The 13,908-nt window shown below is 37.3% G+C and overlaps 1 protein-coding gene across 1 annotated transcript in view; it reads right to left on the bottom strand.

Moving 5' to 3' along the window:
• Positions 1 to 13,908, bottom strand: part of LOC143019967 (putative E3 ubiquitin-protein ligase HERC1) — a 63,748-nt gene that overhangs the window by 32,593 nt on the left and 17,247 nt on the right. The window contains exons 8-11 of the mRNA XM_076176021.1: positions 12,025 to 12,153; positions 10,958 to 11,071; positions 8,254 to 8,418; positions 3,591 to 3,782 (exon numbers count right to left, since the gene is read on the bottom strand). Coding sequence (XP_076032136.1) covers positions 3,591 to 3,782; positions 8,254 to 8,418; positions 10,958 to 11,071; positions 12,025 to 12,153 — 600 coding nt within the window. The remainder of the gene's footprint in view (positions 1 to 3,590; positions 3,783 to 8,253; positions 8,419 to 10,957; positions 11,072 to 12,024; positions 12,154 to 13,908) is intronic.

The raw sequence follows: 13,908 nt of genomic DNA, 5'->3' as shown, positions 1-13,908 counted from the left end.
CCCTTAACAGCTTTCCCCCAATCCTATATACCAGCAATACCTCCTACAATGCCTTCCTGTCTACCATGTCAAAAGCCTTTTCCAAATCCATAAGGGTCCAAAAACCTCCTTACCTTTTGCTAAAGCTTTCTCACATATCTGTCTTACTACGAAAATCTGATCCACACAACCACTACTTTTCCTAAACTCACACTATTCCTCACAAATTACTCCTTCTGATCCTTCCATAATCCTTTCAATTAAAACCTTCCCCTCAGCCTTCCAAACTACACTCAACAAACTAGTCCCTCTGAAACTACTACACTCACATCTGTCCCCTTTCCCATATATGTATGTATATATATATATATATATATATGTATAGATATATATATATATATATATATATATATATATATATATATACATACACACACACATATATATATAGATATTATTTATTCTACTTATTTATGTATTCAGTTATTTTTTTTTTTTTTCTGGTTGTCCATAGTGTCGCTGCGTATGCCAGTCTTGGTCTTATCAGTGTAACTAGTATTTTCTTTACCATTACCTCATCCAAGTAATTAAAAACCACCAACCACCTTATTGGTCTCAATATATTGTAGGTTTCTCCAACCATTTGGTTTATCGTCTGGGCACATGTCTTTGGTGATGATTACTCCTAGGTCCTTTTCGGAACCTACTTTCTTTACTTCCTTTGTACCAATTTTATATTGTCCTGGTATTCTTGTTTTATTTTGTCCAAATTCCATTATACTACATTTCTTAATGTTGAAGTCCACTTCCCACTTCTGACTCCATTGCCAGATCTTGTCCAGATCTCTCTGAAGTGATTCACAATCTTTTTCCATATTTTTCTTTAGTAGTTTTGCATCATCTGCAAAGAAGCTCAAGTAACATTCTACACCTTCATCCATGTCATTTACATATATAGCAAACATTATCGGAGCCAGTACTGAACCCTGTGGGCCTCCACTTATCATTTCTTCCCAGGTTGAGTTTTTATCTCTGAGGACCACTCTCATTTTTCTCCTATGCAAGAAATCTTCCATCCATTTCAATAGTTACCATCTATACCTCCTGTTGTTTAAAAAATTCTTAATAATTTTTTGTGTGGTACTTTATCAAATGCCTTTTGTAAGTCCAGGAAAGTACAGTTTGCCCATCCTTCCCTTCCTTGCATTATATCTATCAACTGTGAATAGAAACATATCAAATTTGTGGCACATGATCTTCCCTGTCTAAATCCGAAATGTCTTGGAATTAGTATATTGTTCTCTTCCAGATATTTAGTCCATCTTCTTTTGATAACTTTCTCACAAATTTTGGCTATTGTACTCATAAGAGAGACCGGTCTATAGTTTCTTGGGTCTTCCTTGTTTCCCTCTTTGTATATTGGCACGACATTGGCATTATTCCAGTCTTCCAGTACCTTTCCTTCTTTGAGTGAGCAATCTATTATCATATATATTTTGTCCATTAGTTCATCTATACATTCTTTTAGTATCCAGTTAGCAATTCCATTTGGGCTGTGTGATTTTCTGACATCAATGTTCATTATTTGGTCCCTTATTTCTTCCTGTCACAGTTATTTCCCTCATGGGGGGATGATATTTCTCTGCTTCCTTCAACCCAATTGTATATGTTTTCTTTAGTGAATACAGATTTGAAATGTTTGTTCATAATTTCCTCTGTACATTTTGTGTTCCTTTGTTATAGTTTTACTATTTTCGGTTTACTTTTTAGTTTACCATTCACATATCTTTAGGTTGACCTTTACATTTGTCTATTATGTCTTTTTCATGTTGTTTTTTTCCTCCCTACATATTTTTACATATGTATTTCTTAGTTTATATATTTTTGCCAATTTCATTTTTTTTTTTTTTTTTTTATCTTTTCCAAGTTTTGTCTCTTTTATCTTTTGCCTCACTACATTTTTGTTATACCAGCACTTAATGTACATCTTTTCCTGTTTTTGTTTTGGTACAGATTTATCCATTCCTTCATTACAGATTTCCTTTAATATCCATTTCTCTTCCACCTGTGTTTCTTCATTAAAGTTTTCTCAATTCGCTTTTTGAAAGAATTTTCTAAGATTTCCAAAATCCATTTTGTTATACATCAGTCTTCATTTTCTATGTTTCTCGTTTCTCCCTACATATATTTTCTCTTTTAGTTCGAGCTCAAGTAGTATGTGGTCACGCTTCCCATTTTATCCACAATTTCAGGCTCTGGCGTAAATATTAAATCTAGTCTCGACGGTTCTTTGTTATTTCTATACCTGGTATTCTTTTTTATCCATTGAGTCATTGTATATTCAATGGTCATGCCCAGTAGTATGTTTTACCAAAGGTCCTCTCCACCCTTCACTGTCATCTCCTCCCAACATATTTCTTTTGAGTTAAAGTCACCCGTAATTACTAGATTTCTTCCTTTCAGCATTTCATTTAATGTATGCCTTATGTCTTTTAACATTTTGGAATGGCCACTCTCTTTCAAAAAACGTGTTTTCTGTGGCACATATATCTCCACAAATTTTCTACATTTTATGTCACTATTTTCAACTTTTATCATGATCAATTCCACATTATTATCTCCTTCTGGGATCTCCGTCACATTTAAGCCCTTCTTAGTCAAAAATGTAACTCTTCCACCCTGTTTTTTTTTTTGTTTTTTTTTCTTTAATCCAGTGATTATATAAACATTGTCCAACACTATATTTGGTGGTAGTGGATCTTATAATTTCATCTCCACAATTCCCATTATATCTGTTTTTTCTTCAGCCAGATAATAATTTAATTTAATCCTAAAATCAGGCCATCTATGTTGGTAAAAGTTACTTCTTTTTTTTTTTTCTTTTTTCTGTTTCCTGTGTTTCCTTTCTTTTGATATACCATTTTCTCAGCCTCAATTCCAGCACTCTAAAAAAAAAAAAAAAAAAAAAATCTATTCTCTCTTTCATCATCGCTTATTTCCTTTTTTATCCATATATTTGTGCATTTTTCACTTTTTGCAAACTTTGTTGTTTTTGCTAATACTTCTGCTAACATTTGTGACCTTAGTTTAAATTTTAGAGGTTAATTCTTTTCTTTAGAATATTGTCCCATCTATGCACTTCTGTTTCCTTTTCCATCTCTTGCCCCTCATCTTGTACAACTTTCAGAATTTATTTTGCTATTACTTTCTCTTTTTCTCTTAAGTACTTAGCTACATTGTGTTTTTCTTTTATACCATATACCACTATGCACTTTTTTATTTACTGTGTCAGAAAAGGAGAAAAAAAGAGGATAAAGAGAAGTAGAGGATGAAAGAAGAGGAGTAGGAAGGGGGAGATGAAAGGTAGAATAGAAAATTCAAGTTAATATAAAGACCTTGAGTTTGGTCCATACAGTAAGTATAACCACCTCAAGGATCCACCTCAAATGGGAGATGTGGTTATTGATAGAATATCACAATGAACAATACAAATAAAAATCTCTACAAAATCTGTTTTGCAAAACCGCTATGTCCAGGTTTCTATCATTGGTCCCTATTGCTCTAAACAAAAAAGACAATCAAGAGTTTGTGTTACTATATTAAACAATTACCTTGTAAAGTTGAAATAACTGATGGTGTGTGCAAGTCATCTGAGTTGCCCTGACCTAATCTACCATAGCTGCCTTCACCACAGGCAAGGACAGATCCATTGGCTGTCACAATAAATGTACAGTTCTGACCACAGACAACTTGCTGGGCACAACTCATTGACTCTGTGAGTGATGGAGTAAGACTGCTTCGACCTGGAAACAAAACAGAAAAATGTGTCCATAAATCATACATTTCCTTCAAAGTTATGGTATAAATAAAGGAATCTAAAAAGATTAAAAAAGAAAAGAAAATATTAACTTTTTAATTAAGATCCTCCCCAAAAGGGCGTGATCTTACAATTGTGAACCAATTGAATTTTCTCCTACATCCTTTCCCTAGATTTGTTGTTACAAGTCTATATGCAATATTGTTTACTCAAGCAATCTTAAATCACTGCATAACTCATTTAGATTACAAGTAGTCAGCAAAACACACCATACAGGCTCCTGGCCATTTTTATGACTCAAGGCGGAGAGCGAGCTTGTGTGAACCTTTGCCTACGAAGTGTTGTTAACCACACCCAACTCATAAAAGTGCAACCCTCACCATCTATCCCATTTTCTACCCACATCTCTCTACCTAATACGCTTTCATCAATCCTATCTCCCAGCTCCCTTTCCACCCCTGTTCTCCTCCTCACCTCCTCATTTCTCACTCTATCCAGCCTAATAACCCCTATCATACTTCTCAGACATTTCATCTCAAACACATTCAAACTCCTTCTCTCTTCCTTTCTCATGTTCCATGTTTCTGCCCTGTACAGTGCTGTTGGCACAATCACTCTTTCATATAACCTCCTCTTAGCATCCATTCTCAGATGTCTATTTCTCAATACACTCTTTAATCCACCAAGGCATTTACTCGCTTCTCTCAGTCTACATTCTACCTCCACCCCCACTCCTCCCTTTCCTGCCACATTTGGACCCAAGTATCTAAAACTATCCACTTCCTCCAGTTTTTCACCCTTAACCTCTTCACTCCGGGGCACATCGCATGTCTGGCAGCATTAGCTGCCAGACGTGCGATGTTGCTTCATAATAATCGCATTATAAAAAATAAAATCAGTGCTCAATCGTTCGTTCTCTTTCACCCGTGTATTTTGATAACCATAGAAAACTGATGAAGCCAGTTTAGAGAGAATGAAACTGACGTAGGTACGACTACAATAAATATAATCAAGATGGCGACGTCGGCAACATCGAGTACCCACTTGCTCCTCATGCCGCCTACGTAGGCGTCACCGTATGGAAGTGGTTAATGCTCATTTCTACCCTGCTGTCACTCTCTCCCCTTGTACATCTCATCACCTTACTTTTACCCACATTTATCTTCAGCTTTCTTCTTTCACACACCTTCTCAAACTCTGTCACTAACTTCCTCAATCTCTCCTCTGATCCTGCTACAAGCCCAGTGTCGTCAGCAAACAACAACTGGCTCACCTCCCACTTTTCTCCATTTTCTTTAATCATGCCCAACCCCTTACCCACTACCCTTGCATTCACCTCTCGCACCACCCCATCCATGTAAAGATTGAACAGCCAGGGTGACATAACACATCCCTGACGAAGTCCCACCTTTACCTCAAACCATTCACTCTCTCCATTTCCAATCCTAACACAAGCTCTACTACTCTCGTAAAAACTCTTGACTGCTCTTAACAGCTTTCCTCCTATCCCATATATCTGCAGTACCTCCCACAGTGCCTTCCTGTCTACCCTGTTGTAAGCCTTTTCCAGATCCATAAAAGCTCAAAAAACATCCTTACCTTTTCCTATAGCTTTCTCACATATCTGTCTTACCACAAAGATCTGATCTACACAACCCCTACCTGTCCTAAACCCACACTGTTCCTCACCAATTACTCCCTCTGTTCCTCTCCTGATCCTCTCAATCAAGATTCTCCCATAAGCCTTCCCAACTACACTCAACAAGCTGATCCCTCTGAAACTACTACACTCACACTTGTCCCCTTTTCCCTTGTAAAGCAGAACTATACAGGCACTCCTCCAATCCTCCGGCACTCTACCCTTTCTTAAACAAACATTAAATAACCTCACCAGCCAGTCCACCATAACTGTACCTCCTTTCTTCAGACATTCTGCATGGCATCCATCCAACCCAGATGCCTTACCTGCTCTCATCATCTTAACAGCTGCTTTCACTTCATCCTTCCCTATTTCTCCTCCATTTTCCTCACTCATCACGGTCATTTTCTTAGCACTTCCCACTGCAACTACCTTTCCCTCCCTATCCTCCTTCACATTTAGCAATTCCCTAAATAACTCTGCCCACCTTCCTCTCACTGCGTTCTCTTCCATTATCATCTCTCCATCTGCACCTTTTACCTTTTCTTCTCTACTTAATTCGCCTCCTCTTTCTCTTTTAATTTCCTTCCACAACATCTTACTTTCAAAATTTTCTGTCATACTCTTACCCCATTTCACATCTGCTCTCCTCTTTTTCTTCCTCTATCTTATGCTTAACTTCCCTTCTCTTTACTTTGTACCTCTCATACGATTCCCTCGTCATAATTTGTAGCCAATCTATGAATGCCTGCTTCTTCTCTTCTACACCTTTCTTTGCTTCCTCATCCCACCACTCATTACCCTTCCTTCTATTTGCTCCTGCCCTCCTTGTTCCATCTACTAGTGAATTCACAAAAAATTGCTGAATTTAGCTGGAGAAACGACTCACAAAGCAGAAAATCCTTTGCTGAATTTAGCGCCCAGACCGTGGCAGTGGTTTAGGTTAGGTTAGGTCCCCAAGCTAACCTAACTACCAGTAATCTAATCTAATCTAATCTAATCTAACCTAACCTAACTGCAGGTTATTTAACTATTCCACATTTTCCAATGACTGGACATAAACAAAGATGGCGACACCACCACAGTCCGGGTGCTAAATTCAGCAAAGGAATTTCTGCTTTAGGTGTCGTTTCTCCTGCTAAATTCAGTGATTTTTTTTCGTGAATTCACTAGTAGACGAATCATTCATATGATATGAACCACTGGAACTGAAAAAACAGGCTTACACAATGCCCAGGCACTACAGGAAATCGCCGGTCGCTACCGGGCATTGCCAGGCATTATTTAGTAGGACTGCACTAAAACTGAGAGTAAAATCAGTAATGCAGCAAATGGGGATCAAGTGCATTTTGACTTATATTTAGTTAACTGAAGCAATAAATTGCAAATGGAATCTAACACTGATAAATTAAAATTTTTGCATATAGGTAACAAAAACAAATGTAATGATTATTCCATGAATGGTAACCAGCTTCAGAAATCAGATCAAGAAAAAAATAGGTGTCATAGTATCTAAGGATCTAAAACTGACCCTCCAGTGCACAAAAGCTGCAAAAACTGCCCAACAAATAGTAGAATTTATTAAAAAAACATTTGAACATAAGATTTAAAAAGTAATAATTACTCTATACAATTCTCTTGTAAGACCCCATCTCAAATAATGTGTTCAGTTTTGGCCCTGTATCTTATAAAAGACATAGACAAATTAGAATGGGTACAACATAGAATCACTAAAATGATCACTCATTTACATAATAAATACTATAGTGTCTGAGTGAACTAAATATATTTAGCTTATCCAAACATAGAATGGAGAATGATTGAAGTATTTAGAATGTTCCAGTGCTACACTGATATGAATATAAATGATTATTTCATTGTGGACCATAGTAATACCATTAGAAATAACTGTTAAAAAATAGTCTATAAGCAATCAAACACCAATGAAACAAAAAACTTTTTTTCTATCTGCAATGTATATGTTTGGAACAAAATATCTGTTCATGTTGTGAGTTCAAATAAAATTAACACTTTTAAAAATGCATAGATAGTTATATGGAGTCCAACCTCAATCTAACTTATTTTTTAGCATCGTGAGTTCATACACATAGATCAAGTAAGTGGTTCTTAATTTTTTCCATTGTTTACATCCCTTTCAATTCAAGACTCGGTGGCGCGGTTGGTAGAGTCCCTGACTGTCATTACAGCGGTCCAGGTCCGAATCCTACCCAGGGCTGAAATAATTTCAGTACTGCTGCGCTTCAAGTTGTTACTCCAACTCTCATGGGCAGGGAGTTGGGTGTGTGTGTGTGTGTAGGTCACAGTATTACCCATAGATCGGTCATATGAGCTCTGAGCTCTCTTCCAGGAGGGAAACAGTTGTCAATCACAAGTCCAACAAGGACCATAGGTCTACTGCTGTTTGCATCTCCTTTGTATAGTGGAACTTATACACAAGTAAATGGCAGGTGTTTCCTACAATATACATGAAAACATGGTGGTATTCTTATCCTTTTCTACAGGTTCATGATATAACTCAAGGGTGGTGAAGGATAAATTCAAGGGGGACTATAGAATGGAGGGATGGCAAAAGTAAAAAGCCAATTTAGCATTGCTTTATGAGTGTATATTTTTCTAAGACATAGGCAAATTATTTTGTCTATGGTCTATAGAAGGGGATCTCTAAAGTTCCTAAAGTATTGATTGTATATAACTTTGCAATCAGTATCTCAGTACAAGTTACCATAGGTACCTGTAAATACAATACTGCTAAATCATAATTCATTCAAAGTGGTATGATGTCTGAGTTGCTGTTTACCTGTTTCTGCAAGTTGCCCATGCCTTCCACTTCCCCACATGTAAACAGAGCACCTTCCCCCTAGCTGCCAATCATTTGGGTGCTGGGTTGACCAGGCCATCACCTCACTATCTTGTTCAATTGTCCAGGATGAATTTTTCAATGCCATGGGGTCATATGTTTCACCTGTACACAACAAATGGAAAAATCACAGTTGTTATTAATCGATGGTTAAGGTGAATAAAGGTGGATGTTAAAGTACATACATATACCAAGGCATTTTCCCCCTTACAAGAGAGGTAGCCAAAAAGGAAAAGGCATAAAATCACCCCCACCCATTCCATCCCTGAATACACTCCACACCCCTCCACCCTCTCTCTCATCTTTGCACCTTCCCAAATGTCAAAGTTTGTTAAATGTTCCATTATTTCTTTTTGTGTTATCATTATTTTGCTCATGGGGGAGATCGCACCTCACTTCCTTCATCCCAATACTGTGCCTTCTCTCTAGTGAAAACTGACTTGAGGTGATTATTCATGACTTTGGCCATTTCTAGATCTTCTGTGTATTTTGTATTTCCTTGGTGTAGTTTCACCATTTCCTGTTTATTTTTAAGTTTACCATTCACATATCTATAGAATATTGATCTTTACATTTTTCCATGATGTCTTTTTTCATAGTTTCTTTTTTCCTTTCTGCACACTTTTATATACTCATTTCTATAGTTTATATATATTTGATATTTTCCAGTTTTTTTTATGTTTTCTCCATCTTTTCCAAGCTTTGTCTCTTCTATCTTTTGCCTCCCTGCATCTTCTGTTGAACCAACATTTAATGTACACCTTCTCTTGTTTCTGTCTTGGTATGTATATTCACTCCTTCATTATAGATTTCCATCAATATAGCCCATTTCTCTTCCACTTTTGTCTCTTCAATATAGAAATTTTCCCAATTTGCATTTTGAAAGAATTTCTTAAGTTTTCCAAAGTCCGTTTTGTTGTACATCAATCTTCCTTTCCTGTACTTTTCATTTCATTATAAAGGGCTGCATACTTGACATGCCTGCTTTAGACACTTCTTTAATTTGTTCTCATAAACTCATAAAACCCTCTTATCCTTGATCAAGAAATCTCTTCTGCCAATGTAGTCTATCCCTTTTGGTGACCTGAATACTGTAATCACGTCACCACTTTCTCTTCAATCTTTCAAAGTTGGCAGACCAAGTGCTTTTAGTTTTCCTCATATGGTTTATTAGCCAGGTTGAGAACCAGTTTGGTTGTCTACACAGCAGGTGACAAGTAGGAAACCTAGATGCTTCGTGTGGAACAATTTATACAGTTAATAATGGGAAAAAGTATGCACCAATTTCAATTTGCTCAAAATCTGAATTATTTATTTCAAACTGATTTATGGTCCTAAATATAGGTATCATTTCAGAGCATTACTTTATTCAAGGCACATTAAATTGATCTTTGATTGTATCATAACAGGTGAGTACAGTAAATACTGCATATTCATTATTCTACTTTAAAGTACTGAATATTATGTATTTCTTCATTTTCATGTGGGTTTTGGGTATAGTTGTCTATCATTGTTAATGATGACTTAAAAACAATGGTACATTTTCATGTACAAAGAAGTACTTGACACTACTATTTAGTGCAGACAAGTCATGTAATGTACAATATAGTTAATACTCTGAACTGACTGAACAGAACTCTAGTGGATTTTGGGCCATCTGTGGACCCATCTCTGCTCTAATCAGTCTAATCCATCTTTGCCTTCTCTCCACCCTGAGATACAATTGCCTTTTTAACATCATCAAGCGTTTAGTACTCTATTCAACTCTATAACTCACGACATTTTCTATGATGCTTGGTTACATCAAAAGAAAATGGCATATGCTATTGTTTTAAATGCATGACATGTAATATACTGCAAAGTGCACATATGATACCACATATATTTTCTTTCAGAATGCCAAAATTTATTGTTCTTTACTTTTTTGTTTTTATCAAGTACAACTACTTAACTGAATCTTAAAATGCATTTTAATGGTACTGTGGAAGGCCTATTATATATACTGTATCTTTCACATGAGAAGTAAGGGTTTTATGGGTATGTTTCTGGTATTTGTAAACCCTACAAATAGAGAGGATTACCCATGCTTATCAATATCTTCCAACAAGTGCTGGATGAATTACACTGGAAAACTCTACCAGAAAGAACGGTTATGGTGGCTTGTGTAGTTACAAACAAGGCATTTGATAAGGTTCCTAGATATATATGGCAAAGAAAAAAAATCAAAGACAGATATTCACAACAGCAACATGTGGTTAACCATCTTCTTCATGGATAGACAGTGCAGAGTAACTCAAAATAAACCAAATCTGTGGGACTAAAACTCTGTACAATGGAGTCCCACAAGAAGCAATAACCTCACTTTAGCTATCTAATCTCTTCACAAAATAACCTCCTGGCTCCAGATCAAGAACATAACACCAAAGCACTTACCTACACTGATGACCTGACGACAATTGAAAAGGATGAGAAACAAAGAGCTTTTAAGTGTTACAAGCAGCTGTATCTATATGTTATCTTCTATCCAGTGCAGCTCCTTTTTCATCTTTAATGGCTTCATCTTGTCTTTCCATACTTACAACTTGAAACACACTTAAATAAAACTTATGTAATAGGCAACTGAATAACAAGGGTTCGTTCTTACCATTGTTTTTAAGGTGTCTTGTCAGGTATGAAAGAGGAAGAGGAGAGTGTTTGTAGAGGCTTTCTGCTGTTCGAACTGCAGTGCAAAGGGTATCAAACCAAGACCACTCTACAACTGCAAACACAATAACAATACTCGTTATTAGTCAAACTGTGGACAAAAATGCATGAAAGTATAAAATCAATCTAATAATTACCATACAATCATAAAAATTATTGAGTCCAGGTGAATAGAGAGTGACTGGAGGAAGGTTGTACTGTATTTGATTGAAAGTAATTAGTGCTTCTGTCCTTGGAGAAAAAATTGTGCAAAAGAGGTGGAACCATAGAGGTTGTAAAGAAAGGTAATCACTTTTCACTTACTATCCCTCCTTTGTAATTTATGCATACACATACATGATTGTCCAGTGTCCTGCCCAAGACATTAACCTTATGCCTTCCACTATTGGACACTATCATCACCTCACTCTTGGGAATGTTAACTTTCAACTTTCACCTCCAAAATACTATACCAAACCCACTCATCATCCTCTGTATCCACCACTCTGTCCTTACAGAACAATATCATCTGTAAATACCAGATTGTACATCATTTATTCTTGACCATTATTCTCCACCTTAACAGCCCCCTTCACCACCACTTGTAACTCTTAGTGCACTTCTCTTTTACTCTATATCTATCCATATACCAAAAGGTCTCTTTCCCCTTGTAAGGGAAGTTTCTGACCAAGGCATGCCCCCACCTCTATTCATCCCACATCCATCCAATACCCATTTGTTTTCCCTTTCATCTTAGTTCCTTGTGGACAACAGGCCATCCATGTCCACTCCCTCCTCCACTGCCTGGATCTCTATATATTTTCATAAATCAAACTACCCGATACCACAATGACATGACACATAAGCCTCAAACAAACATTCACCTTGAAACCTAATTTCTTTGCTCCCCATTCTCACACAAGCTTCATAACCTTCTTAAGAAGTCTCTGCTGCCTCTAAATAATTCCTTTTACAATCATAACACACAAAAATGTATTCAATTATATAGTATGTTCCCTGACATGTCACCTGGCTCTGGGTTTGTGAAATGTGCAGGAGCTGATTGGAGGCACAAGACCTGGTCTAACCCAAGTAAAAGACCAAGTGCAGCCAAGTGTTGTAAGTAGCGGCTGTGAACCAGTTGCTCACCACTCATTACTGCAAAAAATATTAAAGTTATATAGAAATCACTTCCTAAATGTGCACTGCAACAAACATAGAATGTAAATTTATCTTTAAAGAAGAAAAGAGAAAAAAATCATCAAAATGATTAAATTATGTCATAGCTATGATGGTACAATATTCTGTAAATCATACAAAATGGAATGACTTAATTCACGGCCCAACCGTTCCACTGAGGGCACTCAGGTGAAACATGGCATGTACTGTATTTCATCAAATCCTTTATGCAGGCTGGTCTTCCAACAAGTGTTGTTGTGTCATTAAGAGAGTTTTTTCCAAATATTATGACAAAAAAAAAATCCCAATGACACAAAAACAATATATATATATATATATATAGATATATATCAGACAATCTCCATGACAGTTGCACGGAGGATTCAAACCCGCTGCTTCTGGACCCAAGAGAGGCTCCATAACACCCACCTTAGACCACTCGACCACTAACGATAAAAACCAGATGAACTCATAACCTATCTGGTTACCGAGATTGGGGAGGGCGCTAACTGCTCTCCCATATAACCCACATTTCACCATATGGCCAATCGCACTCGTGGGAGGGGTAAAGACCGGAACGAATCTCTTTCACGCTTATCGCCATCGTGACTATATGAGAAATTCGCTAGTAAACAGCGACATCAATCAGACAATCTCCATGACAGTTGTGCAGAGGATTCGAACTCGCTGCCTCTGGACCCAAGAGAGACTCCATACCACCCGCCTTAGACCAATCGACCACAGATGATAAAAACCATATGAACTCATAATCTATCTGGTTACCGAGATTGAGGAGGGCGCTAACTGCTCCCCCATATAACCCCCATTTCACAATATGGCCAATCGCACTCGTGGGAGGGGTAAGGACTGGAATGAATCTCTCTCACGCTTATCACCATCGCAACTATATGGAGATTGTCTGATTGATGTCGCTGTTTACTAGCGAATTTCTCATATATTTATGATGGCGATAAGCGTGAAAGGGATTCGTTCCGGTCCTTACCCCTCTGTCCTCTCCCATCCTTCCTCAACAGACAATCCCCTCTTCCCCAAAGCCCCTTTTACCCCATCCATCCATCTCATCCTAGGTCGACCCCTCATGTTAACTCCTTCCACACCTCTTTTACTAGTCTTTCTTCACTCATTCTTTCCATCTGTCCAAACCATCCTAATACAATTTTATCAACCCTATCTCCCAACTCCCTTTCCACCCCTGTTCTCCTCACCTCCTCATTTCTCACTCTATCCAGCCTAACCCCTATCATACTTATCAGGCACCTCATCTCAATAGCATTCAAACTCCTTCTCTCTTCCTCTCTTCTATGTTTCTGCCCCATACATTGCTGTCAGCACAATCACTCCTTCATACAATCTCCTCTTAGCATTCATTCCCAAATGTCTATTTCTCATCACACTTTTTAATCCATCAAGGCATTTACTCCTCTCAATCTACATTCTACCTCCAACCCCACTCCTCCCTTTTCCATCACATTCGCACCCAAGTACCTAAAACTATCCCCTTCCTCTAATCTCTCTCCCTTAATATTCACTTCCAGTCTGCTGCCACTCTCTCACATATTCATTCCTAAGTTTAATATATGTTTGTCATCTGGATGTTTTATTTTTTTATTTTTTCCATCTTTTTCAGGCTTTGTCTCTTCTGTCTTTAGCCTCACTGTACCTTTTGCTATACCAACACTTTATATAAATCTCTTTTTGCTTCTTCTTACTATA

The sequence above is a fragment of the Oratosquilla oratoria genome, chromosome 38 (genome assembly GCF_046742065.1).
Source record: "Oratosquilla oratoria isolate Oo_2021 chromosome 38, ASM4674206v1, whole genome shotgun sequence".
In the NCBI taxonomy this organism is placed as follows: Eukaryota; Metazoa; Arthropoda; class Malacostraca; order Stomatopoda; family Squillidae; genus Oratosquilla; species Oratosquilla oratoria.
The sequence above is the reverse complement of the archived record's forward strand: the minus strand, read 5'-3'. Positions and strand labels throughout refer to the sequence as shown.